Source organism: Diadema antillarum, unplaced genomic scaffold, assembly GCF_040938485.1.
Source record: "Diadema antillarum isolate AM-2024a unplaced genomic scaffold, OU_Dant_1.0 seq00001479_RagTag, whole genome shotgun sequence".
Taxonomy (NCBI): domain Eukaryota; kingdom Metazoa; phylum Echinodermata; class Echinoidea; order Diadematoida; family Diadematidae; genus Diadema; species Diadema antillarum.
Genome location: NW_027272218.1, coordinates 367,693 through 395,633, shown reverse-complemented (window position 1 = coordinate 395,633; position 27,941 = coordinate 367,693). Strand labels below are relative to the sequence as shown.

General features: G+C 39.1%; 1 protein-coding gene across 1 annotated transcript; it reads left to right on the top strand.

Annotated features, from left to right (window-relative positions):
* The first annotated feature begins 805 nt into the window (after positions 1–805).
* Positions 806–20,289, top strand: LOC139709898 (DALR anticodon-binding domain-containing protein 3-like). The gene is made up of 10 exons (XM_071621854.1): positions 806–964; positions 7,526–7,827; positions 9,867–10,267; positions 10,697–10,767; positions 13,020–13,323; positions 14,110–14,192; positions 14,800–14,929; positions 16,635–16,807; positions 17,171–17,239; positions 18,726–20,289. The coding sequence occupies exons 1-10, from the start codon at positions 944–946 to the stop codon at positions 18,843–18,845; spliced, it is 1,674 nt and encodes a 557-aa protein (XP_071477955.1). The 5' UTR covers positions 806–943; the 3' UTR covers positions 18,846–20,289.
* Positions 20,290–27,941: the final 7,652 nt, after the last annotated feature.

Below are 27,941 nucleotides of genomic sequence, written 5' to 3'. Positions count from 1 at the left end.
GCCCTTCTGCCAAATGAAACCACTTTCGGTTCAAAATGTTCCCTCTCCGCTAAACAAGCCAGTTTGTTTGTTTGTTCGATTATGTGATGCAAAGCTCAGAGTTGAACCAACAGGCCGAGGGTAGAAGTAGAATTTCGCTAGAGGCTTGACCTTGTCTGTGGCCCGTGTGGCTGTTGAGTGAGCTCGAGACAGTTGATCTACTTATTTTGCTCCGAGAATTTGATGACCAGAGATAGCGCTTTGCACAGCAAATTCGTTCAAAATGAAAGATGAAGAGGAAAGAGAAATTTCTTTTCTCTTTCTTCTCCTTCTTCATCATCTGCTTTTTCCTTTTATTCTTTTTCTTTGTCGTTTTCCTTCTCTTTCTTCTTCTTCATCATGCACTATCTTCTTCTCTTCTTGTGCAATTTCTGATATTTATAGCTACTATATATTTTTTTTGTTACCATTATTTTTTGCTGTTGTTTATTGACAAGAAAGAGTATTATGCAATTCGGCCGCGATCCTAAACGAAGGTGTGTGTGTGTGTGTGGGGGGGGGGGGGGTTGGAACAACAGTGGGGTTCCACTACAGCATTGCGATCGTATGATGCCACAATCTCGGTGACTTCGTTGATTTTGCTTTGTTTGGTTTTCCGTAAGGCGTTACTAAAATTTGTCGGAAAGTAAACTAGTATACCACAAGCGTTCCATATGCAATGTATAGTTCAGCGTTCCGTACTCTCGACCGCGAGCCACCGAGCGCGACCATGACGGAACATTCCGAGACCACCAGTAGTAGTATGCCATCACTTCTGCGACAAATTCTGACTGATTTATCGAGAATTATTACCAAAACCTGCTATGAGGTAATTCCAAGAAATCAGAAGAATGAGTCCAACCTAGTACGTCTAAGTACAAGAGCAGAATATGGCGATGTTTGTATTCCTCGTGGAGTAGTGTCGATGGTGTTTCAAACAAGACAGGTATGTATATACGTGGGACCAAGCATTGTGCTGAGTGTAACTTTAAAACGACGCACTCCTAATCCGTCCATTCTTCCACTGTATTAAAGGTACATAGGCCAGGCCTACCTAACAAACGTAATTTTAGATACCGGTATCCTTTCCTACTCCGATTCATTACCCAGAATCACCTTAGAGTCTAAGGTGATAAGTCTTAGTTAGACTTATTTATATGTAGCTAGACTATAGCCATACTCAACATAGGCGCATAGACCTACGTCACCTAGGCCGGACTGATCGTGTGAAAGAGTTCTTTTTTCTTTTTTTTTTCCTTTTGCCGCTGTTCAATTTTTTTTTTTTTTTTGTTCTTGTTTGTTTGTTTGTAAGTTGTAATTGTCTCTTCTTCTTTTTTTTATCTGATTTTTATTTGTTTTTAGGGCCTTGTTTTTGTTATTGTTTTTATTGCACCCCAGTTTGCGGAATGATCTACCCATTCATATACAGTATATGAGTCCATGACAAGCCCCGTCACGGATCACGCGTCCCCAACAGTAGAATCGTTTACCATTTGAAGATGAAACAAAACAAACAAACAAACAAACGAACAAACAAAACCAGCATTGATTTAATGCTTTAAAATACACTGTAGTCTAATGTTAGATCTAACACTTACGAGCAGTTAGTTCTGAGTTAGACTGTATATGCTGTAAAGTCATGGAGCACATTGTACTCAGTCATGTATCGAAGCATCTAGCAAGAAATGACATCCTCACTGGTGCTCAACATGGCTTTCGCCAAGGGCTTTCTACAACCACCCAACTCTCGTCAGCAGTACATGATTGGTCCTCTACCTTACAAAAACGCAGCCAGATTGATGTAGTCTTCTTGGACTTCCAGAAGGCATTCGATCGTGTGCCACACCAACGCCTGCGTACGAAACTCCAGTACTATGGAATTTCAGGAGACTCTCTCAACTGGGTCATGTCCTTTCTCAGTGAAAGGAAGCAAGCCGTGGTAATTGATGGTACACAATCCTCATGGAGAGCTGTACCATCAGGAGTCCCCCAGGGATCTGTGATTGGCCCGACTCTCTTCCTTTTGTACATAAATGACATACAAGATGATATCCAATCCTCCATCCGGTTGTTTGCGGACGACTGTGTTGTCTACCGTGAGATTGTGACTGACGATGACTTTCACTTACTACAGCAAGACCTTCAACTACTATCGGCCTGGTCCCAAAACTGGCTCATGAACTTCAACGTGAAGAAATGCGGCATCCTCTCAATAACCCGCAAACGCACTCCCAGTATTTATCAGTACCTCCTTTCCAATCAAGTAATTCCCAGAGTCAACGAGTACAAGTACCTAGGTGTGACGGTTACGGCTGACCTTCGGTGGAACAAGCACTGCCAGACCATCAGGCACAAGGCAAGCCAAACCCTGGGACTCATCCGCAGAACCCTGTCTCCATGTACTAAAGAAGTAAAGGCCAGAGCCTACACTGCACTGCTCCGTCCACAACTAGAATACGCCTCTGCAGTGTGGAATCCTTTCACTTTTATTAATATCAACTCACTCGAGCAAGTACAAAAGTCTGCAGCCCGTTTTGTCCTATGTGATTACAGCCCAACATCATCTTCCACAGCCCTAGTAACAGCACTCGGATGGGATAGCCTTCACTCTCGCCGCCTTCTTGCACAATGCACACTTTTTCACAAAATCCAACATCACCTGGTTGCCATGCCCCTCCCACCCGATATCACCCCAGCTAACTACATTGGGGCATTTCCGTGAGTTGTGCGACATGACCACCAAAATTTTACCCACATATTTCAGGACAACTGATAATCTTACTTTGTTAGCCATAGTTTGAAGTGTGTGAAACCAACTTTACCTTAAAGAAAAGTTCCCTTTTGTGCATTTTTATACCTTTTGAAACCAGAAAGCATTTTTTGACCTAAAAATCCCTGACAATGCATTTTTGTTGCTCTTTGTGATTATTTTTTATATTTGAGGCTCAAATCAAACTTTGTTTGGTTTTACAAATCAAAAATATATTAATCTAGCAGTAAATAAAGTGGAGACCTCGATATAAGATATGTACTTCGGACACCAGCGTGCTCTTACATAGCTCGAGAAGCTGCTGTAACGTGAGTTCCCGAAACATGAACTTTTTAACCTAGCAATTTTACTATGCCCAACTGAGACATGGTATTTTGGATTATCAAATAACTATGCAGCACACATCCAAGAAATATGATGGGACTTAAAATCTTTGCTTCAAATTCTCATAACAGAGGTCTTAAAATTGTAACGTGAGTTACCATGTAACGTGAGTTACCACAATGTAACGTGAGTTACCGACATGATTTTTCTTTAATACCAAGAAATGATATGAAGGTTGTGATTGTAAGTATTACCAATGAGTACATGATTACTGAACTCTTGTATTAAGATTCTATTTCCAGTAGATTGTTATTCTCTTGGTCTCTCTCTATCACCAAACCAACTGGTCTACATGTACAATGTATTAATTACACATGTTCATCACATGTTAACTTCTGAAAGAAACTGTTCCACATTTACTATTTAATATTACAGTGCATGTATACTGATGTGTTACGAAAGTTGTTGAAAGACATTTCTTCTAAAGCTGCATGGACCTTGTTCCAGCAAATTATCAAAATTTTGTGATAACTATTGATAGCCTCCTGATTGGGATAATCACTGCATGATTACTCTTGAAAAGTTCTTGTTTTTGTAATTCAAGTGATTACTATTTGACATTTCATAGTTTATACCTACCTGTATAGACCAAAGCCATTGTTTATGAGGCTGAAACATTTACATACTATGAACAGAATTTTAAGATTGGAGCTCGCTTCCTGCTGTTGAGATTTTTGAGAACTGAACATTGTGAATTTGACACGCTTATGTGTTTTATACTATTCTACTCTGAGGTTTTAGCTATACTGTTGCAAAATCCTACAATGAAACTTTTCCATGTTTACTATAATTTACTTTACATGCTGATCTATTACCAAAAACTTGTTGAATGTGAACCTCATTATCAGACATTTTCTTTAAGAGCTGTACAGTCATGTACCTTAAAGCAAACTATCAACATTTTGTGATATTAATAGTTAGCCTCCTGATCACAAAATATTTACTATTCATGTTTTTCATTGGGATTTACTGCTTCAGTCTGCTTGATTACTCTAGAAAATACTGGTATACTTTTTACATGTATGTACGGTTTAAATAATGGCTACTTGACATTTCATAGACCAAAGCCATTGTTTTTTAAGGCTTAAACATTTATGAACATGTTTTATTAAACTGATCAATACTGGTAGCAGATAACTAAAATCTATCTGCAGTTTCTGTAATTCAAGTCTAATTTCTGTACCAGTTTAGTATAAGAATATGTAAACAAATCAAACATACAAACAATTGATTATTGAGTAATTCAAACAATTATCAAATAATTGGAATATAAATTGCATTGTTTAAAAGTTAAAAGATTTATTGAAACATTCATTTCTGAACCTTTAAACTCTCCACAGACTACATGTATAGGTCTCTAGTCTCGTGACTCAGTGTATTAAATGAAATAGTTTATGGATGACTTGTTTTATCTAGATAGCCTGAAATCCATTTAAATCTAGTAAAATAAAAAAACAATCAAATCAAATTCTCAATTAAATCCTCAATTTCTGATGCATTTGTTAACTGGAAAAGAGTGTAATTTAATGAAATAGACTCTGTTTCATATCATTTTGTTGAATACAATTTTTGTCTCAGTACAAATGAAAGCTTGGAAAACGACTCAATTAAAAATGAAATTTATCTTCAATTTGGTATTCTAAATGTAAAGTTTCCTGCCTTTTGGTAATCTCATGGATAAAATGGGATTAATTACTGTCAGATCAATGTTCAAATCAATTTAGATTCTTTATTCATGGAGTTTGTTTGTGAAAAAAAATTGTCTTGGTAAGTTTTCTTTGGATTATTAAGACAAAAAATCGTCTTGTGATCATGTGGACAAACTGTAACGTGAGTTACCGTAACGTGAGTTACCGCTTCACATGACGATACCTGGAGAATGTAAGACAATTTGAATTTTTACCATACTCGGTGATGTATGTTGTTAGTCCATAACTTTGACACAATAGACTTTAAAGTCTCTCTGTTTCTTGTTTGAGGAAACTTTTGAATATAAGATATGCCAAATTTTTGCATGTCCAAATTATGTAACGTGAGTTACCGACATTTGTAGTGTTTTTTCTCATAGTTCTCATAAGAGTCTGTGGATGTAATGTTGCTGTGAGGTAGGATGGAGGTGCATGATACTCATTCACATATAGTAACTCATATCACTAATTAGGTTTTAAGGATATTGATCTCAACGACCTAATTTTGAGTTCAAAATGTAACGTGAGTTACCATGGAAATGCCCATTGGAAGACAAGATCACCAACTCAAATACACAATCCCTAGATCCACCATTGACTCCCACAAGTATTCATTCTACCCAAGAGCCATAAGACTATGGAATCGCCTGCCGGGACCCATAGTAAGCACCGCCAACCCAACATTATTCCAAGGAGCTGCTTTGCCCATCCTCAGGGCAATGCAGCCTCCTGCTGGATCAGCCACTGTGTAAGAGGATCGACGCTGTTTTTACTCGCACTGAGCACCTATACTCACATTTTATTGTATGATAGTGAGACATCTGTACATACACTGAATGACACCCCCTCATGACACACAGTTCGAGTTCATCCCAGTATAGCTTCATGTACAAGCTGCTTCAAGGGATTACTACATCAAGGTCAAGGTCAAGGGATAGAAACAACCACTGTAAAAATTTGAAACGGTAAAATTGATGTTAAGACAAGTAAATTAATATAAGTTCAAGTATTGTAAAATAGATCCTCTATACAAAATGTGAACAATAGTCATATAATAAAGATATTTCCAAACTAAACCGTCTACAGTTACGGTTTATTGAGAAAAATACAGATATCTCCTTATATTTAGGCTTTAGGCTATCTCTAAAATTTTATGTGATAAGATGTTACTTTTATGGTACAATATATGCATTAAATGTCATATCTTGAAAATTTTCAAAATCACTGTTCCCAAAGTTAGACAGAACCTGAAAAATCAGGTTTTTCCATAAACCTAATTCAATTGATCCTCCCGGTAAGAATAATGTACTGTGCGTGATGACCCGTGCAGTAATATTTTTATGTATTTACCGATACCCACTGATCATACTGATGTAATTTACAACTTACTATGTACCCTATGTCATACTATTCTTGATAGTTAAATGTTAGACGTCTATGTAATTTGTATGTAGACACCATCTGTAATTTTTTTTTTTACTTGTTTGTTATCTTGCATTTTTCCTTTTTCCTTTTCTTTCTTTTCATCATTTCCCCTTGTGTTTAGAAACATTGTCTTTATAAGTGCATTTAGTAAAAGCATAGTGTACCTATTATTATTATTATTGATTTTTTTGTTTAATTCTTTCACCCTCTCTCACTAAAATCTAAGCACAAAATGAATGCTACGAAATGTCTGTTGCAGGGCACTGTAACCAGTAACGTGTTGAGGTCGCTGATGTGGTTACAAAATGTCCAAGCCCTAAGGCATAATCCCTGTTGTTTTGATTGTTTCAGTTTTTGTAATATACTGCTGTATTCATGTGTGTAAATTACTATAAAGTGAATACTTAACTTCTATATAGAAACAAATATCTTTGTGTGTGCATTCTTGTGTTTGTTTGTTTATTTGGTTTTTTTTTTGTCTTACGGACCTATTAACTACATATGCATTCTACAAGCTTTATTTTGAATTGCATATTGTTACTTTTTGTTCTTGTATTTTCAGAAACATTGTGTATCAACCAGTCATTGTATAAGATATTGAGTGAAATTTGCTGTGGAATTAGTAAATTTTGCTGTTCCAAAGTTTTGGCAGTTGATTTTTGTTTTTGATGTAAAAGGTGTTCGCTGTCACACTGATGGTATTATTTCATCTGGACAAAAATGAACAGAAATTAACTTACATTGTACCTTGCTCAGTAAATATTTGAAATTAGAGATCTATATTTATATCTATTTTCAATCCAAAATATTACAATAAACTAATACTCTGCCGGATTACGAGTTTCTGGTTACTATAGGCTTTGATGCATCCAGAAGTACTGTCCATCACTTTGGGGCTGCACTCCTCAGTGAATAGTACCACATATTTGGAGTCACCTCTGCCCATAGTTTTAACCTGAACCATCTCAAGGCAAAGTATATTTGTATACTAGTACAATGTAAAACAGATAGGTTGCAGTGTAGTACAGTCATGATTCACAAAATGTATATGCTGTTTCTATAAGTAGGAGCAAAAACTTCATATGTTGTTGTGAATAGTTATGATTATATGCATCAAAAGTGAGTTCCAGATGAAATGCCAGTATGTTTAAAAACTGACAAAGAGAAGTTTCGAAAGTAGAAAAAATACATATCGGGTACAATATTTATAAGATATGTGCTTGTTCCAAATGCAAACTAGCGCGTTGATGCCGTGACAGCAGCCATCCTGTCTGAGGGTCAGTCTCTGCCGGTTCCCGTCGTCAGTTGTTCTCCCTGCGAAAACGGCTTCATCAGCATCAGGCTACATCGGCCCACTGCCTTCAGACGCGTCATCCAAGATATCACGGAGAAGGGTGGGCAGTACGGACATCATGCCGGCGTCAAGGAAAGGACGGTGTTGGTGAACACTCCCCCGGCTCTGAAGACCGACAAAGAAAGTTTGGCGGCCCTACGACAGAATCTGGTCGCCCAGCATGTGTCAGCCCTCTTGAAGGCAAATGGGTGAGTGCTATTTTTACTTGTAGTAGCAGGGTAACAGATGTTTGATACTGAATATGAGATAGGTTAGTCAACTAAATTGTTTGTTTTATATTGCTCTAAATGTCCTACCTGGAAAAAAAAATCTGGCAACTTGTGAAGATCAATAGATTCTTTTGATGAAGTATGTAAATGAAGGATTATCGTGTTGTGACTTTGGTAAAATTGTTGATACAAAATTACTGATGTTCTTGCTGGAGACTTGTGTATTTTCAAGTAGAGACTGATTAATCTTTAATGTAAGTAAAGGTACAAAATTAAATCAATTCATGTGAACTTACTGTTTTAATTCTGAGAACGGTTTCAAGTCCGATCCTGGATGCTTCATCAGCTTGTCTGATTTGATGGCAGGAAGGCATCGTTGCCAATCGGCGCAGACATATTGCTACCGATATGTTATTGTTTGGAGTCAGTTGTCAAGGAATTCTGGGTATGACAGAACTGTACTCCCAGGAGAGGTTGTGTTGCAGTCCCCCAACCTTACTAAGGGTTGGACAATCTTTCATGCACTTTTTTTTTTTTTTGTATCTGACAAATTAAAGAAGGTAAATTGTTGACGATGGTGTCAGCAATATAATGAGAGTCCAGTATTCCAGCTAACAGTTAGCTTGTGCCAAGTATTTCTGCTCAAGGGAATATGCTGGTCTATAATATTGATCTTGAAAATGTGTACATTTATTGAACAACATTTAATAACATTGAAGCATTAGAAATATAAGTGCATGGAGATACATATTAATATCTATTTCATCATTAGTTGGTGACATGGTGAAATCATGGTGTCAAACAAGACACATGGATATAGCCTTCACACATTTTCCAAACAATTTGTTATAATGCATTTCCAGGGCTGCATCATTTTATGTGGCAAATGTTTACATTTATTCATTCATTTTTTTTTAAATTCATCTATCCAGTATTTTCAGTTCATGGTTAGCCCAATCAGTGGCTCATACACTTTTATTCTTAGGGTCCTTGCCCATTGTAACAATTTGTTTAACATCTACTAAAATAACAAATCAAAGACATCCAGTTGTACTTTACAATACAAATCATGGTGAAATTATATGTAAGGAGTGCAAAGTAAATCATCGAAAATTACAGAAAGTACATTAGTATGAAAAGCAGATTTATACCCTGACACAATAAAGGGTTAAACTTATTAAGTTTACCAGCTTCTACTACAATGGACTCCTGTTATAACAAAATCCTTGGGACCAACAGTTTTCTTTCGTTATATTGAAATTTTGTTATAACTGAAAAAATAAACTGTAAAAAACATAGAGTGTATAATGCTGTGGCCTGAATTTTTACTTTGTTGTAACTGGAATTTTGTTATAACTGTGTTCGTTATAACGGGAGTGCACCATAAAACAGAGTGAAGTATCCTCTTTTGAATGCTTGTGAAGGGAGGTTGCGTTTCAGATTTCAGTGGGGAGCTAATTCCAAAGACATGCAGCATAGTGTTAGAATCTGTTGTTGTTTTTTCCCTGCTTGAGTCTTAACTTGTGAGGTTATGGTACCATTGTTTCTTGCCTTTTGCATAAAATCTGAGTATGACCAATGGGTATAAGGGTGCTGCCACAAAATGTCTTAAAAACTTATTTACCTGCATTCAATCGCCACCTCTTTCAAAGTGTCATCCAATGCAGCCTTTCAAATACCTGGCTGGTTGGTGCTGAGTGGTCCATCAAAGAAAAGTTTTTCCAAACGCTTTGGACTTTAAGATTTGAACAGAAGGCAATTAAGATATCAAACTTTGATCTTTAAACAAACCTCAGATTTATAGTTGCCGAGATCACCTAAACTTAATGCTGGGTTTGTCACTTTATCTGGAAATCTGGTGACAGGTCAATAGTATACAATTTTAAATCTTACAACTGAAAAGTGAAGAGAGAATCAGGGAAAAACAAAAATCAGAAAAGGATATTAAACATGAAGTTCATATATAGGGCCTACTGTCATAATTTTCCATCTTTCTTTTCTTTTTTAATTGTGTACAGGTATGATGTTCACCAAGTGCACCACCGTTTCACATCCCAACTTACATGTATTTGCAAACTTCTTGGAGAAGACCAGCACCCTGCTTCCAGTGCCAGTGACAAAGTCCTCGCGTCTGAGAGCGAAAGACTTCATCCCAAGATTGTGCGAGGGCTCACACAATCAAGACATGTAGCTCCAGCAGATTGTGTGGATGGAGGAGAGAACACGGATGCTATACCAGTAGGAACATGTGGTTCAACCACTTCCAGTAACCATGGCGATTGGACAGAGCAGTCTGGACCCGGTGATAACAAACTTAGATTGCCATCGCAACTGAGCCTGAACCTCTTAGACGTGCTTGGGGACTTTGACATTCAAACCAGGAAAGGAGGATACAGCCAGAATTTGACTAAAGTGCAGTGTATGGTGAAAACTCATTCCCCATGTTTTAATGACTTTAGTTGGTCAATTCCTAGTCTTTAAGTGTCGACTATGTATCATGTATGGCAGAATATTGTGCATATGAGCCTAGTATTAAATTGCGTATTCCGTTGAAAGAACCAAATATCTGTTAGTACCGAGATGAGCAAGCAATGTTTTTAACAAATATTTCAGACTGTGCCACCATCGATACAGACATTCTGAATCATGTCAATATACAAGGATCATACAAACATATAAAACTTAGTCATCCCAGGATATCTATCTACTCTCAATGATATGAAAATATTGGAATGAATTAATGCTGACAGAGAAATGCTCTTCAAAGCTAAAGCTTTTAAATCATTGAAAGAACAGTGACAAGAAGTTGTTTTATCTGTGAATGTTTGAACGTGTTCTCTTTTCCTAGTGACATCCAGAAGTGGCGAGGCGTCTCATCTACTACAAGAGTGCAGCAGAGTGCAATATGCCCTAGATCAGGTATTTATCAGAGAAGCAATCAATAATACATGGCAAAGAGTTCATAACACTCTGTGCCTTTCCCTTACACTTTGTGTGACCTTTGGTCACTATCGTTGGCTGTGTGTTAGCATTTAGTTTTGTTTAGCTGTTTAAATCATCTCTATTCAAAGCTCATAAGTCCGGCACAGGATTCACAAATTCAGTAGGATTTTCCAATTCATTTTTCAGATTTTCTCAGGGTTCCTCCATTTATGATTATACCAATACACTGCAGGTGGGCGATTGATTACTGAGCAATTGAATGATTGAAAATACACCCTCTTTATTGACTTGGTTATATAGGCATGATTTTGGCTATGTTGCAGTATAAACAGTGACAAAAATATTCTTCAATCATGGATAGATTATTTACCTCTTTGGTAATAGGGTTGAGGTTGTGGCCATGAGTGGTAAGACGTCTGGCAAGACCTTTAATTAGGCTTGGTTGACCTTTACACAGTAGAACATACCAGCTGCGGTCCTCCAGCCGGCATATACCAACACTTTTGACATGTTTTGATGCTCATGTTGCATACCTCGGTGAAGAACTAAGAAATGAAAAGCAAAAATGTTACAGGCTTCGAATTGAAATACAACACTTGTGCAAGCACAGTTTTGCCTTACAGACAGGTCTTATCACCTTATCAGATGTTTCAGAAATGTTTTGTATGTGAATCATCTATGTCGCTTACAACATGCCCTGCTTCTGACTTTCATTCAAATATTTGTTGATACACAAAGAGGAACAGTGTCTTTTAAACACCTTGGTCCGATTCTTATTAAAGCATAGCTGGTGTTCTCTAGTTTATTTAGTTCATTCAGATATTTGCAGAAATGAATCTTATTCATATTTGTCTTTTATGGAAGAAAAAAATACAGCATTGGGGACAAGCACTTAATCTTTACCAAGCTGTGCTAGCTGTGCAATGAATGGAACAAAAACAGGATGTTAACCACTGGAGCAACAACAATGAAGGGATTATCAGATTAAGCTGAAATTGAGCGTGCTTTATTAACACATTCTGTAGATGATTAATACCAACTTTCAATGCAGTAGCATCATTCTTTCCAAAGTAATTGGAGTTGAAAGTGAAAATTATGGCCTGGGTTTTTAAGAAATGAAAAGAGGGCTCTATTAGAAACACCTAGTCACACTTTTCCACCAAAAAGTGTTCAAGAAAAACTGCTGAAAACACAAGTTCCTGTTCAATTTATTGTCCCCCAAAAAAACTTTAGTATAATGTAAAAGAAGACTTGCTCTTTCAGAAAATATTAAAAACTTAAGATTGGCTTGGTTGACCCATTTCACCTATTTTCAGTCTTAACACAAAATTAGTGCTTGTGACTTTTTGTTGATTTTGTGATGCATGGTCATATATATGTAACTTAAATGACCAGATGACATAGATAGAGCATTTGTTGAAAAAGAAAATTCTATGCCCCTCTGCAAAGTGTGTCAGAAATGATAACAATCTTATAAATCTGTTATGACACAATCATATCTTGGGCATCTAAAAGAGTACATAGATTATATAATATGCTGTGTTTTGCCTCATCTCTGCGCCATGTGCTCTATTTGCATTGAATTACAGAACTTTAGACTTTGTCTCACAAAACATGACAAAGATTGTATAATCCAAGTAAATTGGATGAAAGTCAAGAGTTCTGTTTTACTACATTGACCCAAACTAGAAACTGTCATAAACCCATGAATTATGGTGCTGTAAGATCTGTATATCCGTCATAAAATATGGATTTCAAAGTGTTTATGAGTTGACTAATGAGTGGTATAAATAAGAATTATCCTCTTGTGTCTATAGAGTCACACAGTTAGCATAGTTTGTTGATTCAGATTACAATCCAATTGTATTCAAAAGGGATGGACTATGTGAATGCAAGGGTAAAATGTAAACATACACTGATGGCTTGTAATTATGTATGAAACATGAATGTCAAATTATTGCCTTGCAGTAGATCAGAGAGAATTCCATGTGGTATAGACCAAAGGGGCATGAAATTCAGTCAAAAGAAAGATTATTAGGAACCCTTGAAAAAAAAATTATCTACTAGAAACTGAGAACTTGTAGGAAATCTGAATTCATAAGGAATCTTGATTGGTGGCGACGTGTTTTCATTTTTGGAGATGTGACAAGTGAATATGATCAACCGAAAAATGCAAATGATTTGAATAAATTCTGATTGGCTGTATAATTTCCAATCTTGCACACAAGCTGAGCAGTCAAGGATTGTCCAAAGGCTGCTACATTCTCCACATTGTCCCGTCCAGCTGTGAATTCACCCAGCAGCAGAGCGATCTTGCACTGAGAGCTCTGTCCACAGACTTTTCTTCTTGCCAGCAGTTCCATCTCTCGTGTGCGCCAGTGTCCGTCTCGCAACAGAATGGCCCCAAGCCAGCTGTAGAGGGGGCTGTTCCAGGTGGTGTGAGGAGCACCATGGATGCGGACGCCTTGTATTCAGTACGAGAGTCACAGATGAGGGCAGCCTCCGTCATGAAATATGGAGACCAGGTTCAAGGTGAGCCATGACGGGATGAATCATTTGTTTGTTTTATTTACTTGTATGATCAGTAATATACCCACAAAGTGGCAGAGTGTATGTGTTTAGTATTGTAACGTTATTGACAATATACTCATTGCTCCATGAAGGTTAGGTATGCTTGTTTTCCGCATACAATGTATCATACACTAAAAAAAGTCCCATTTTCTTTGCTCATTCTTCCATTTCTGGTAGGTTTCCTTCTGTTTGCGTTTGCTACATACTAAAAAAGCTGCATCACTTCGGTAATCCCTCGGATTTGTACACAAGTTGAATTATCCTTTGTGTTTATGTCAGGTTTAATTGTGTGCATGTGTGTCACACACATACTGCTGTAGCTTCTGACCATTCGAGCATTTGTTTGTGGGACGAACACTGTATTTGGGCTTTCTAAAGCTCAGTCGGTAGAGCACTGGGCTAGCAATCCGGAGGTCTCAGGTTTGAATCCCAATAGAATCCCGTTTTCTGTGCTCATTTTTTCCACTCTAAAAACAGGCAGACACTGTAATGATATTTCAGACTTCAAGAGAACAACCCACAACTATATGATAGTATCGTCTGAAGGTAAAACTCTTTTGAGTTCGAAACGCTGACATGTTTCAAAATATTTTGTGATGATGTATGTTTGATGTGTGTATTTTACAAAGTGATTATAAATAGACATCAGTTTCTGTTAGCTCATTGCTACCACCTTGTTTGTGAGTGTGTGGAACATTGCCATGACGTGTAAACATTAAGTAATCAATGCCTCACATTTCTTCATAGGTGACTCGTGGGATGGAATGATTGAGACTTTGACTGCAGCGGGCATAAAGTTTGACATTTTGGGAACTCACGTCAGACATCTGGTGAGTTGAATCATACCTTTATGAGGTTGCAAGCTCATTTTGTTGATATGAAAGTTTAATATCTTTACTCACTATTCTTGTCTCTTTGTCACTATGACTCTATTTTCATTTGATGTCTGTGATATCTCCAAAAGTCTAGCAGAATTAAAAAGAAAAATTAAATGGAGCAATGTATAAATGCCAAATATTTGTCAAGTCTAATTTTCCTAGAATCAGGACTTCCCCACAATTTCGTGAGTGGATAAATTCGCCATCATGGAGTAGAGTAATGAACAGTCCACATGGCATTCATGTTGGGATCAAAGTTAATATTTTTGTATGTTAAATTCGCAAATTGCACCCTACACTTGAAATATATGGCGTATACAGTATTTTGTCAAATGGAAAATGAACAAAAAGAAACCATTCCATTCGAACTCATTTGAATCAAGATATATATTGTAATGTCATATTACAAAGCTCACTAAGTCCTAGATTTGACCTTTTCTGATACGATTGACAGTGTTGACTAATTTGCAGGTGTGTTCTTTTGTCTTGTTGACAGAAACATTACAGTCCTAATTTCCAAGATTCCTTTTTTGTCGTTCAATCTTTCGAAATTCCATAGGTGAAGGTTGACCTGGGTGACAGCAAAAGTAACAACCCCTGGCCAGATAACAGGAATGGAGTGTTTGTTGTCTATAACTACGCGAGACTCTCGAGACTCTTTTCCTGTTTTGAGGAGGAAGTCAGCAAAGGTTAGAAATAAAGAATTTGACCACAAAATGAGTTAAGCGCCATTTTTGACATTTTAAAGTAAGTCCATCATCAGGTAGAGCACAGTATAACCTTCCCAGTGAAACCTCATTTGTTTTATCTCGAGAAAAATTCTTGGAGATATGATTAGAAATATTCATATTTTCTTATCATTTTCTTTTTTTTTTCACCAGCTTTAATCGTAAATTTATCAGGTTAACAAGAATGGAGTTAACTCATTTCGCAATTAAGACTTGGCAAATGCAGAAACCCAAGCCATACAAGATGGTTATGCATGCCTGTAGCAAATGGTCATGGCAACACAAGTATCATCAACATTGATGATAAAAGAAATTGTTTTTTTCATTGATTATCAATGATATATCATGCCCTTTTTATCATTCATTAGATATGTAGATTATAGAAGGAAATCTTTCGAAATAAGAGTGTGATGCTGACTGTGAAGAAATGTTATGTTCGTCCGCCTTTACTTCACTTTTCATGGAAGCATGTCCCATATATTTTGTGACAAAGGTATCAGTAATTTCCGTACAATTCAGTGGATTCACACTCCTACTTGAATGGTGACAGCAAAGTCATATTGGCAGAAATGTGGTGTCAGTTGTTTATATATCACATAGTTTTGTGGATCATAGAGATGATAAAACCTTTCACTGAGTTAGAGGATGGAGGAGGTTTGTACCTTCACTTTGTATTCCTGATCATGGGGTCTTGTACATTTTCCTAGTGAAATTGACTCAGTGCTGTAGTTGCTCCAAAGTTACAAGAAAGTTAATTCACATTCATGCATGGCTGTTAACTGCAGTCATAGGAATCACTGTTCGTGTAAGTATATCACAATACATCCTTTCTTGATACTCCAGTTGTACATGTTGACTGTCTCCAATCTGCAATATTGTAAGTACATGTAGTAACAAATCTAGCCAAATCATCATCCTCTCACACTCTTAAAAAAAACAAAAACAACAACATCAACACCCCCCCCCCCCCCAAAAAAAAAAGACGAAAACAAAAACAGCAAGCAGGGGACTTCTCTCCTGTACAATCAATGCAATGACTGTCCAAAGATCGTTCCACCAGATCAGTTAGAGGTAGAAATTGTACCTCTTCTAGATTTCTGTTCATCATTTGAATTAAAGGAGTTATTGTTTGTTGCCTGACAAAGTCATTGAGTAGGGTACTTTAAAGGGACTGTACAGTTCTGGCCGAGGTGAGGATTTAGCTTTTAACGTTTTGCGAGATATTCAGAAACCACTCTTTGAGATGTCAGAGAGCATGCAATTCTAAGGAGTATCAAAAGTTTATTTGATGAAAATTGGTTTTTTAATTGGCTGAGATATCCCAAAACAAGGTGAAACAAAGAGATCCTAATGAAAGGCGTGGCCTGTCGCCTTTTATTATTATCACTTTTTTTTTATATCTCAGCCATTTGAAAACCAATTTTCAGCAAATAAACATTGAATCCTTCTTAAAATTACATGCTCTTTCATATTTCATTTGAGGTTTCTCATTATCTCACTTAGGAATGTAATAAACGTGAATCCCCACCTCAACCAGTACTGTACAATCTCTTTAATCACTCTTAAGGAGATGTAAGAATAAGATGTCTGCTGCTTTGTTATTAAAGTGACTTTTGCTATCTGTTTATTTTTTCTATCGCTATCATATATTTTTTGCTTCATTCAGGAACATACCCACCATTACCGCCATTGGAGACTATAGATTTCAGTACACTGAAGGAAGATGCAGAATGGAAACTGCTCCTTACTCACCTGCTAACATTCCCAGATGTTGTGTCAGACACGATCAGAAATGGGTTCACCACTCAGGATCTCTATTGCAAGTTTGAAACCCAGAAGGTCAGCATTGCGTAAAAACACTTATTATTATCCATTTCAGCTTGTTGAGTTATAATGTGATCAAAACCACCCTCCCTTCTGCAAGATGTTAAGAAAGTTGTAGTTTACTCAGTATCACTTTGAAATCTGAAAATGAAAGATGAAAATGACAATGAATGAGATTTCAAGTATCATAATGTTTTAGCAATGGAAACATTATTAGAATTCCAAATGGATGTCTCTTATTTTCTGGAAATGTGTTGTAAGACAGATAAGGGATTTACTTGTCCTTCCTTGTTCAAGAAGTAGTAATTTATCCTTCTGATAAAGCACCGTGATGTTACTTACTGTCTCACACCACCACTCTCTCTTGTCCTGTGGTAGGTCTGCCGCTTTCTGGTGACTCTAAGTCAGGACCTTAGTGCCTACTACAGCAGATTCAGAATCCTGATGGTGAGTCTTGGCAACTTGATTGTTTCCATTTTGCCAATCTTTGTGGACATTTGGCAATGATGTAAATGTTAAAAATAAATGCATATTGGAGGTAATCTGTGGTAGAGTCACTGTGATCAAGGGTTTAGGACAATCATTCTGCATTCATGATTAAAGGTACTGTTTACCATTGGGAATGGTGATTTCAAAAATCTTCAAGTTATCACATTTGATGCATATGTGTAGGACAGTTGTATCACAAAACATCCTACCTTATAAGAATGTTGCAATAAAGCCTGAAATATAAGGAGATATCACTATTTTTCTCTTGAAACCATAACTGTCAGGTTTTTGTTTCATCTTGAAATGGTAAATCATGCCTTTAATATCTGTTCATGGACACAAACACAAAACAATCCCTCCACGAGAGTGGAGTGATTAAAACGCTTTGAAGTAAAATATAAGTTGCCTTTGGGACAACATCCCATCGCTTGAATGTGAGCGACACCCGTAAGAACTTCATTGTGATGTGTGTTTACATAGTCGAAAAAGACAGGTACACTTTGTAATTGCTTGCCTGTGCATTATGGGTAGATATGAGAGAAATAATTAGGTTGAAGAGAATGAGGAGGGAAAAAAGGGATGAAAATGTGATGTAAAAGCAGGCATGATTGATAAACTGAAAACAAAAGATAATCGTGCTCTTTACTGATTGATAGTGGAAGAGGATGAGGTGGAGGAGGATTAGGAGAAAGGAGAGAATGAAGAGAAGAGGGGAGAAGGGAGCACTGTGGGGACTGTGAAGAAAATATGAAAGGTTGATTCTAGCACTGCACAGAAGTGATAAATATGCACAGGAGAGAGAGCAATGGAAGGATGGTAGAAGAAGATGATGTTGATACAGATGAAGAGGAAGAAGGGGATGAAGACAGACGTTGAGGAAGAAGAATTATGAAGAAATTGGTAGAAAAAGTGGAACCTTGCCCTCACATTCCACAAGAAAGATACCTGGTACAATGATTACGTTGAAGGTAACAGCACCTAGTCAAGTCAACTTACAGGCAGTTTGAATTTTATTGTACCTGATTGAAAATCTGCCTTTCATTGACATATAGACACCAAATATTTGGTGTTGCAGTAGTAACCATGATAAAATATCACACCCATACATATGTACTTGGATTGGATTCCTTTCGGTGCTCATAGCATACATGACTGTCTTTGGCAAGGCTCATGGGTACTTTTTTTTTTTTTTTTTTTTCAAATTAATGAATTTTTGTGTCAAGTTGTAATTAAGAGATTGTTCTTTCAAATCCAATCCAAGTATTAATGCATATGATTCTTTATCATGGGTACTATTGAGTGAATAATGAGTGCCGATTAAGGGCATCTTAGGCAATAAAAACATCTTGACTAAAAACTCATTCGTTTGAATTCTAATCATCATAATTTTATTATATGTTTTTTAATCACATCCTCATTTATCTTGTTCTCTCCTTGGTTTCAGGAACCACGCCCCCACCTCCTGCCCTGCATGTTTGCAAGGTTGTACCTCCTCAAGGCTGTCCACATCGTACTTGGCAATGGTCTGTCCTTGCTCAGAATACGACCACTGACTCAGATGTGATGATCACAGAGGAGAAATCAAGGGAAATCTAGCTCAGCAGTGTGATAGACAGGCAACCTTTCCTTGTTTTTGCTTTGTTTTGGCCAAAATCATAACGGGCTGTGTCAAGAGCTGTACCGTCACCTCTAAGAATCCAAAGAACTCTTGATATGTCAAAATGTGGAGATCAGAAGTTATGTTAACCCGTTCCTTCCGCAATTCTCTGAGTGCCTTTAATGCCCCCAAACGAGATTCTTTTTGCCCGTCGACAGAGAGGCACACAGGTTGGTAATCCAGCTGTGTGAAGGCAGTCAAGCGGTTCATTGTGTCCCCCTTTCTACTGTCAACTACATGTGCCCGTGAACAATGGAAATATCGATCGGGTGCGAGGTATGAATAGAGCGTGCGCTGATGAGCTCTCAGAATCTTTTGTTCTACACAAAACCAGGTACCTGAATGAGGTGACTGGGGTCAGCGAACCCGCATTTCTAACTGATCTCAGTCTTGATCATTATGTACATGTTTGTACGAGTTTACAGCAGAACAAGCAAAAAACTAAATCAGGAAAAGGTACATAATACTGTAAAACCCCCTTTTTTTTAAACAGCAGGAGAATAAATCCTGATAGAATAAACTCTGATCTTTTTATCAAACCCACTTTTCTGAGCATTTTAACACAAAGAAACATGAAAATTTAGGCCACTGAAGCAGGCACCCTTGTCTTCATTTTGGGAACCTGGTAAACCAGGTTCCCGTATATCAGTTGCTCCCACGGGAACCTGGTAAACCAGGTTCCCGTAAGGAACGGGTTAAAGGGGAAATCGAGTCCAAAAGTAAGTGAGTCAGATAAAAAAGAGTAAAATCTTACGAGTGCAACAGTAGAAATTTGACTGAAATCGGATGAAAAATAAGAAATGTAGGAAATTTTTAAGTTTTGCTATTTTCTGCAAAACAGTTTTTGTACAGTGGATATGAATATGCAAATGAGTGAGCTGACCATGTTATAACCTCACAATTTTCCACTGATCGTGTACAAAAATTTTTTGAAAATTCAATGTTTCTGTCATTGAAGTCTGAAACATGATGTTATTCCTGGTTTAATAACTTCAGAATAGTGATCAGTTAGATATACCAGGATTTGAGCTTCGGGTACAATTGCATTTTAATGAAAAACTGGAAATTTTAAAATCTTATGTACAAACTATATGGCAAGTTGTGAGGGAATGACATGCTCACTTTCAAGAACTGTCTCTTGAAAAATTAGCAAAACTTCAAAATGTCATAACCTCTTTATTTTTCACCTGATTTCAATCAAAAATTTACCATTGAACTCATAATAGCTTACTTTTTCTTGTCAGACTAACTTACATGTGTATATTTGGACTGGATTCCCCCTTTAATGCTAAGGTTATTTGTACATGGAAGTTTTCTGTGCTCAGAATGCAATCAGGACAGCCAATTTTGAAGAAAGCCCCTTCTAGTTTGTCAGATCTTTGTTATGCCCTTTAGATACTAGTACATTCCAACCTGCCTTAGCATCAACCTGCCATACGCAGCCACTGAACCCCCCCCCCCCACCCCCCATGAGAGAGAAAAGCCCTGTTTATAGCGACCACCTAACTAAAGCAGCCAGCAAATTCCAACCCATGGCCATGCACTATGCATAATAGAAAAATTTCACCAGAAAAATGTTACAAATGCATGGCTTAATAATTTCTCTCAATGTAGCTTTTCATTCAATGTGTTGATACAGTGCGATGAATCCATTTTATTGGAGATATTATAAGACTCATTTTATGATAACATACTGTATACGCCAAGCATTTCGCGTGGTTTTTATTTTCGCAATTTCGTGAGTCAGGTGCTATTCGCGAAATTAAAGACACGCGAAAATATTGACTCTGATCCCGATGTGAATGTGACATACACATGTGCACTTTTCCGTTCAGTACAAGGCTCCATGGTCAGGAATTTAACTACTCGCGAAATCGTCGGGAATCCCTGATTCGCGATAATTTAGACTCGCAAAATATGTGGTGTATAACAGTATTTTGACCTCTCAGTAAACATCTGCATATTTCTTTTAAAAAAATGATCTAATGTGTCTTCCTAATGATTACTTTGAGTGTACTGTAAAAGTGGAAATTTTCGCAATGTTGACATTTTCGCTCATTTCGCGCAACCAGGAACTAGCGTGAAAATAAAAGCATGCAAATATTTTTCTTGCTTGCCATGTTACAGTAGTTTATGTATCGATTTTAGTGGAATTACAAACTCGTGAAACTCTTCTTACCCGGCTCAGCGTGAAAAATTAGTGGCCTGAAAATATCCACTCTTACAGTACACTGTACGTTCCTATTATGCCTGTGAGAAGGCTCAAATGCAGACAGAGAAAATTAAAAATAAAATGAAACCATGTTGCAAAAAAAAAAAAAAAAAATGGACGGAGTATGTGGTAATTGTAGTGTCAGTGTACTCCATTCTATGGACGTGTCTCAGCAATATTCTACACAGTATGCATGTGTATCAAAGGGAATTACTTGTGTTAGCACTCGCCAAACTTTGAAGAAATTCTTTACAACACTGGGACACATTTCTTCTTCTCCACCTGTGATTGTGTTCGCAGTCAAACGGTTGCAAGTAACGTAGGTGGCATAAAATGTAAGATATTCAATGGAATACACTTGAACGAAGAAACGAGGCACACCAGTAATAGGGAATCATAGGTGTAAATTTGACTTCTAGTCTGTGTTGAAATCTCATGCTTGTGTGTTTGTGTTTATGTGCAGAGGATTTTAGTCTGCCTGTAAGTTACGAGAGATAGACTTCTAAAAAGACATGATGCCCGTGTTTTCAAGTATGACTAAGATTGGAGACTAATGAGTATGAGGAATAGATTAAGTGTGTTTACGTTTTGTTGTGTCTGTGTTGTGTGTGTGTGTGTGCATGTGACACTTGCCTTAAAGCCCAAACAAAGTTCTGGTACGACTGCAAAAGTTGTCAAATTTCGCTCCCAAATGTGAACGTATGCTTAGGAAATGTGCAGGATAACGATGTTATAACAAGATATTCGATGGGTAACGACGAAAATGCGAAATATTAACCAAAAAGGTTCAGTCAACCCTACTTACCCGAACGGGGTCAGGCTAAACTCGGACTCGAGGATAGCTCGGCTTCGCTTTGATGACGGCGGGATGAGTTGTAATGGTTGTCCCTCTGTGTACAGTGTTGTCCTATGGGAGCGCCCTGTATAAACTAGCGCTTCGTGTTCTGGCTACTCGCAGTAGCCGGGTTCACACGTACAAATTAGCTGGATGACGATCGCGATGCTCATCCCGAGTTTTTTGGCGAGCGTCCACACGTACCAAATTAGCGGGATGGCGATCCCGATCGGTATCCCGCTAATTTGGCGAGCGTCCACACGTACCGAATTATCCCGCTAATTGCCGATAGAGACAACAACAAAGCCTGCAAACTGGGTCACACAGCGCCCTTCTCTATCACTGCCTGCGCGCACTTACCTTTGTCTATTGTCTTTTACGCGTCAGTGGTGTGGTTCGCGCGCTGTTGTTGTTGTGCTCCAAAGAGGTGAAGGACCTCTTCGCAGAGGCCTCGCTGTTGTGATGTGCGCATTGCATGATGGGATGTAAAAACTCGAGATTGTAATCCCGACCGTTCACACGTACCAGCGCGCGGCCAATTATCCCGCTAATTGACGAACCAGCGCAAGATTTCTTGGGATTAGCATCGCGATGCTTATCCCGCTAATTTTCGGGTTTTTTCTGTCCACACGTGCAAAAAACTCGGGATGACGATCGCGATGCAAATCTCGAGATTTGTATCCCGCTAATTGGTGTGCGTGTGAACCCGGCTATTAATGGTCCGAGTTGTTACAACGCGCGCATCAAAAACCTCTTTTGCGCGCATGTAAAATTAGTGTGCGCCTATCAAGCACCTCTAAAACAATCAAAGGCGCTTGATAAACAACAACAAAAACTCCAAAGACCGCGCGTCTCAGCAACTGAGGACCGCGCGCTGTCATTTTTGTTTTGTTTGTACAGGATTACATTACGTTAGCACGCACTTTCCTGTCCATTCAGTTACTAGTAGGCCTCATTTGGTATTATGCAGTGGCCAGTAGAATGTGGCGATCACGAACTGCGTGTGAATTGTCTGAAGTAGGGTCGAATTTTTCCCGAGACCGAGTTAGTCTGGAGCCTTCTGGAATAAAAGTCGGTTTTCCTACTATTATTATTTTTCTCAAAATACTCCAAACCGACTCATCATTCGGGCAAACCGCGTCAGCCAGGTAAGTTTCTTAGTGGACTCTTTCGATATATTGCAAGCAAAAATGAAATGGTGCTAGACGGGTTCTCAAGCACTTACCGAAACTTAGTTTTCACTTTAAACTACTAGTAACACGCCATGGTGTAAGAGGTGAAAGGGATTCGACAGGTTTTTGTGCTCAGCATCTCGTAATTTATTCACTTCTTTAGATACCATCAACTTACAGGCTGTTACAAGTTCGTTGTTTGTTTCCAACACGATCAGCAACTACCCCCCCCTCAATTTTCATAATGAATATCAAATGCATCACAAATTCTCTTCTTAATTCCATCAGATTGGATTCTCATTATTTTTCTATTTGCTTATGTATGAACTGATACGCAATGCATTGATACGTCTCTCGATCATTAACTGGCAAATCTTTTTCATTTCAAATTCAGTCCAAATGCAACATAATTCATACCGATCTTACACACTGAATTTTAGAGTTTCCCGACCCCATAAGAGCATCCAGGGAAACCTCAAAGGACATGGTTTGACCATAATTGAATTACATTATTCTGTTTTGCTTCTGAAAAAGACTGTCAGGCCTTCACACGTTGTGGCTTCTTCAACGAGGACCGCTGTATCTTCTTTAGAGGTTGGGGACGTTTTTGCCTCTGTGCTATCGTCGGCGGTTTTCCAAGTCTAGTGGGCTTCTTCAGAGTGCGTATCTGGCGTGCTTGTTGCATCAGGTTGTGATTGTGTTCTGCGTACTGCTCGGGGAGTTCAAACATGGAGAAGGTAAAGGCATTAGTGAGGGACAGCTGGAACTTTTGTCGAAGGAGCTCAACCTCTCGGTCGTGCTGTCTCCAGATCAAGCTGACTGAATCCGGGATGTTCTCCACGATGCCCAATATCCTACTTGACGGTCGGATACTCATGGAAGTCTTCGATCGGACGAAGCTCTGCGGACGTGCGCGTTCGAAATGTGCTGATGATAGCTTCACCGACGGTATAACGATTTCCTGGCAATTTTCCTGGGAGTTTACATCTGGTGCAGGGGAGCTCTTTTGAATCGGAGTTGTGTCGACTGAAGTATTCTGGACATTAGTCGAAAAGTTTGGAGAAGGTGGGCTCTGAATGCGATTTGGTAGCGTCGAATACATCATCCGGTAAGTGGGTTGATTTCCGGAAGGAGGTGGAGGAGGGGAAAGAGGCTGTTCTGCCGAGAGTTTGAAGCGCGAAAACTTGTTAATGAGATCTAAAGGAGAGGAACTTCGCTCGGTGATTTGATCTGCCGCTTCTTCTTCTCGGATATTATCTCCATCTGCCCTTTGCTCAACCTCGTCATAATTCAGAGGTCTATTTGCTCGTCGCCGATTTGTCGATGGGAGTTTCTTCTGAACGATTTTCGTACTTCCTCGGCGTGAACGAGGAAGGGTGTTGGTTCTGTCTGATATGTCAGGTAACAGGAGAGCCTCCTGTGACTGCTGCTTGGGCGAGACTTCCCGATTGTTTTGATCTGGGACATTTGCCGCAATATCTGGAAGTTGAGCGTTGGACAGTGTAGGCAGTTTGTTAGTGTTTTCAGGTGTAAGCTGTGATGGCGTAGATGATTCTCCAACCACTGAAGAATCGGCCTTCTGCGATGTGAGACCACCTTGTCCGATGGACATGGTATTCGCTAGATTTGCCTGAGGCGTGGCGAATGTGTGTTTCTGCAATTGTCCGCCTTTTCTTTCGGGCTTACCCGTTTTGTTATGCACAGCAGTGTTTTTCACGGGCTGCTGCTTACTCAATGCAGATTTGCCTCGTGCTTCACTCTGTTTAGCCGACTCCCTCCTTTCTTTCTTTTTTTCTAAATCAATGACGGCTGCATTTTCATCAAGCTGCGGGGAGATTTTACTCGAGTCGTCCTTGACACCAAGGTATGAGATCGTACTCTCGCGTCTACCTCGTTTCAGTGGCTGTTCAAGTCCCACTTCGATATCATTGCTTTTCTCTTGTTCAGGTTGTACTGCAAGGGACTCATTTTTTGTCGATCTATTTGAGTCTTCCAGAGCCTCATCCTGTGACAGTACTGTTACGTTTTCCCAAGTTGCATCTCTACTTGGTAATTCATCAATAACCGAGTCCGGTTTGGAGTCCGTTGTACTGCATCTACCTATGCTTCCTTGCTCAGATTTACGCCTCTCGTGTTTCTCATCGTGAACAGCAAGCGATTTTTCATTTGACAGTGGACGAGATGATTTGAAACTGCCTTGACTACCCTGCGGCTGTTCTTCTGCTGTAGTGATAGGGTCTCCAGCTGCCGTAAGATCATCTTCGATAGTACTCAAGCTGTCATCCGTGGATGACTCCTTACTAATCCAACGATGCTCTGGCTCATGATCTGGGTCATTTTCATGTCGGATACTCTTTTCTTGATTGATTTTCTCTTCAGGCATCTTGTTCGAATCAAGATTGTCAGTGTATTCTTTGACTCCGGCTTTGCTCGAAATGAAATCGGGAACCAGGTGAATTCCTCCATCGATGCCTAGGAGATAAGCTTGCCCCTTGGAATTCCGCAGTACAACCTGTCGATATCCGGATTCGTCAATTCGGAATGTAGGTATGAATTGCCCGGTTCCATCGAAGTCGCCTTCATACATGTATCCATCCTCACCGCGTTGGGTTGAACCTTTGGAAGAGTTAAAGAGTGTTTGCTGTGCAGATTGGGTGCCTGTCTGTTGTAACTCTGCAACATCGATTTTTTTCATCTTTCCGTCTCTGTCCAGAAATTTGTACTTTCCCGTTTTCGTCTTGATGATAGCTTGTCGACCACCACCTTCATCAATTCGAGCAACGGGTACAAAGCGACCATCTATAGTGTTCGTACCTTCGTAAACGAAACCACTGGAATCGCGTACAACTGTTTTATTATGTTGTACTGTGCTTTCCATGTCGGACGTGCCATCTTCGTCTAAGTATCGATTATTGCCATTGCTATCGATGATAAAACATCTACCAACTGAATCTGTAAGTACGGGATGTCGATATCCTTTTTCATCGAGGCGGAAAACGGGCACAAAATGGTTTGAATGGCATCGACCATGATAGAGTGATCCATCGAAACCACGCTTCAGAGACAGCTGATGAAACCCTTTTGGAAATCCAGTTTTCATAGGACTGGGCGATTTGCTGAGATCGTCTGCGAAGCTGCCGACAGTGAACACATCATTTGTGTCTGGTTCTCTCGGTTTGGACCTCCTTGCATCCCTGTGACTGTTACGTATGACCAAGGCTCCAGATGAACGCCTTTGAAAAGTTATCTCTGAAGGTGATTGATTATGAGCTAGCAGTTGGCAAACACTACATTCCTTGGACACTGTACCATTGAGCTTGTCCGAGTAACATCTTAGATCGATCACCTCCATGACGCCCTCTTTGTTGACGACAGTATATTGACCTTCGGCGTTCATCACCACTGGCAGTTTCTCACCGTCGGGCTCCACGCGAGCCGTTGGCACAAACCCAATGCCTGGGGAATCAAATCCTTGGTATGTGTATTTATCATGACCAGTTACTGCAACCGTTCGCATCACTGTTGTCTCCGACGCATATCTCGATGCATGAAGCCGATGAGCGCTTGAAGCCTGATCTACGCGCCCAGTTTCCAGACTCACCCCATGGTCAGACATTGCAGTGTCTACTCTCGGCGAACCGAAGTAATGACCTAGCTGCACACTTTCTAAACTGTTCCCATCTTTCACGACATAACAGGAGCCATCAGGCTTCATCATGACAACTTCTTCATTTCCAGCGTTGTCAATTCGCGATATTGGAACAAATTTCCCGCAGATATCCCTGTACCCTTTGACAGTGACACCGGTGGCATCTCGTATTTCTGTGACGCTCTGTCCAAAACATGTCTCCTCGTCGCCTGTGGTGCTCTCGGAAGAAACACTCGTCAAGAAAGATTGAGATTTCTGCTTGCCAATGATGCAGTATGTGCCGTCGGGTCTGACAGCAACTGGGAGACGAGAACCTTTCATATCCAATTTTGCAATTGGTATGAATTGTCCATCAGACGATAGGAATCCATGGTACCTTGCGCCGTCGATATCCTGGAACTCAACAATTGACTGCCCGGCAGAAGACCTTTCGTTCTGGGGAATGAGTCGAGGGAGTACTGGTTCGGAGACACTGGACTCGTCTGTAAGATGTAAGAATTGATTGAATTCAAGTGATGTGTTTTTTTTCTTTTTGAAATTGTATGACAGTAATTTCTAGTAAAAGCCAATATAACATTCACTAGGAACACCGTGTGTATTCAAACACTAACTGGTACCGCACATAAAAACGAAACATACCTTCAAATCATGTATCCTCAACGTCATCTTTTGGAGTTATTGTGCCATATTAATGAAAATGACACCTACGATGTATTATGCGATAAAAGGCCCATTTAAACTCATCTTCATTCCGATGAATGGATACACTGTATATTATGATCACACTTTCAAGACAACACGCTACATTAACACATCGACATATTCTAGCACTTTTGGTACAGCAGATCAATAACAAACAAACCGATGAATTGTAAGCCTGTACCTATGAAGCTAAGTAAATGACAAAATAAACGGTGAATGAATAAATTAGTAAAGCATTGGCTCATAACGAGAATCGCGGAAGTGAACATAAAAAGCTACATTGTCGAAAAGAGGGCGATTTGCTCTTACCACGAGTTTCTTGCTGACTCGTGGCTGTGTGTGGCAGGACACCAGTAGGTGGCACTCCGAAGTTTGAAGCGGAAAGCGTTATTTGCACGCTCTCTGCCTCCTCTCTCATCTCAATAGGCCCCGA

Bases quoted from the DNA above. Each gene is read 5' to 3' on its own strand.
- LOC139709898 (XM_071621854.1), top strand. From the start codon at position 944: ATGGTGTTTCAAACAAGACAG. The intron at 16,808-17,170 runs GTCAGCATTGCG...GTCCTGTGGTAG, and splicing joins GCAAGTTTGAAACCCAGAAG to GTCTGCCGCTTTCTGGTGAC. The intron at 17,240-18,725 runs GTGAGTCTTGGC...CCTTGGTTTCAG, and splicing joins GCAGATTCAGAATCCTGATG to GAACCACGCCCCCACCTCCT.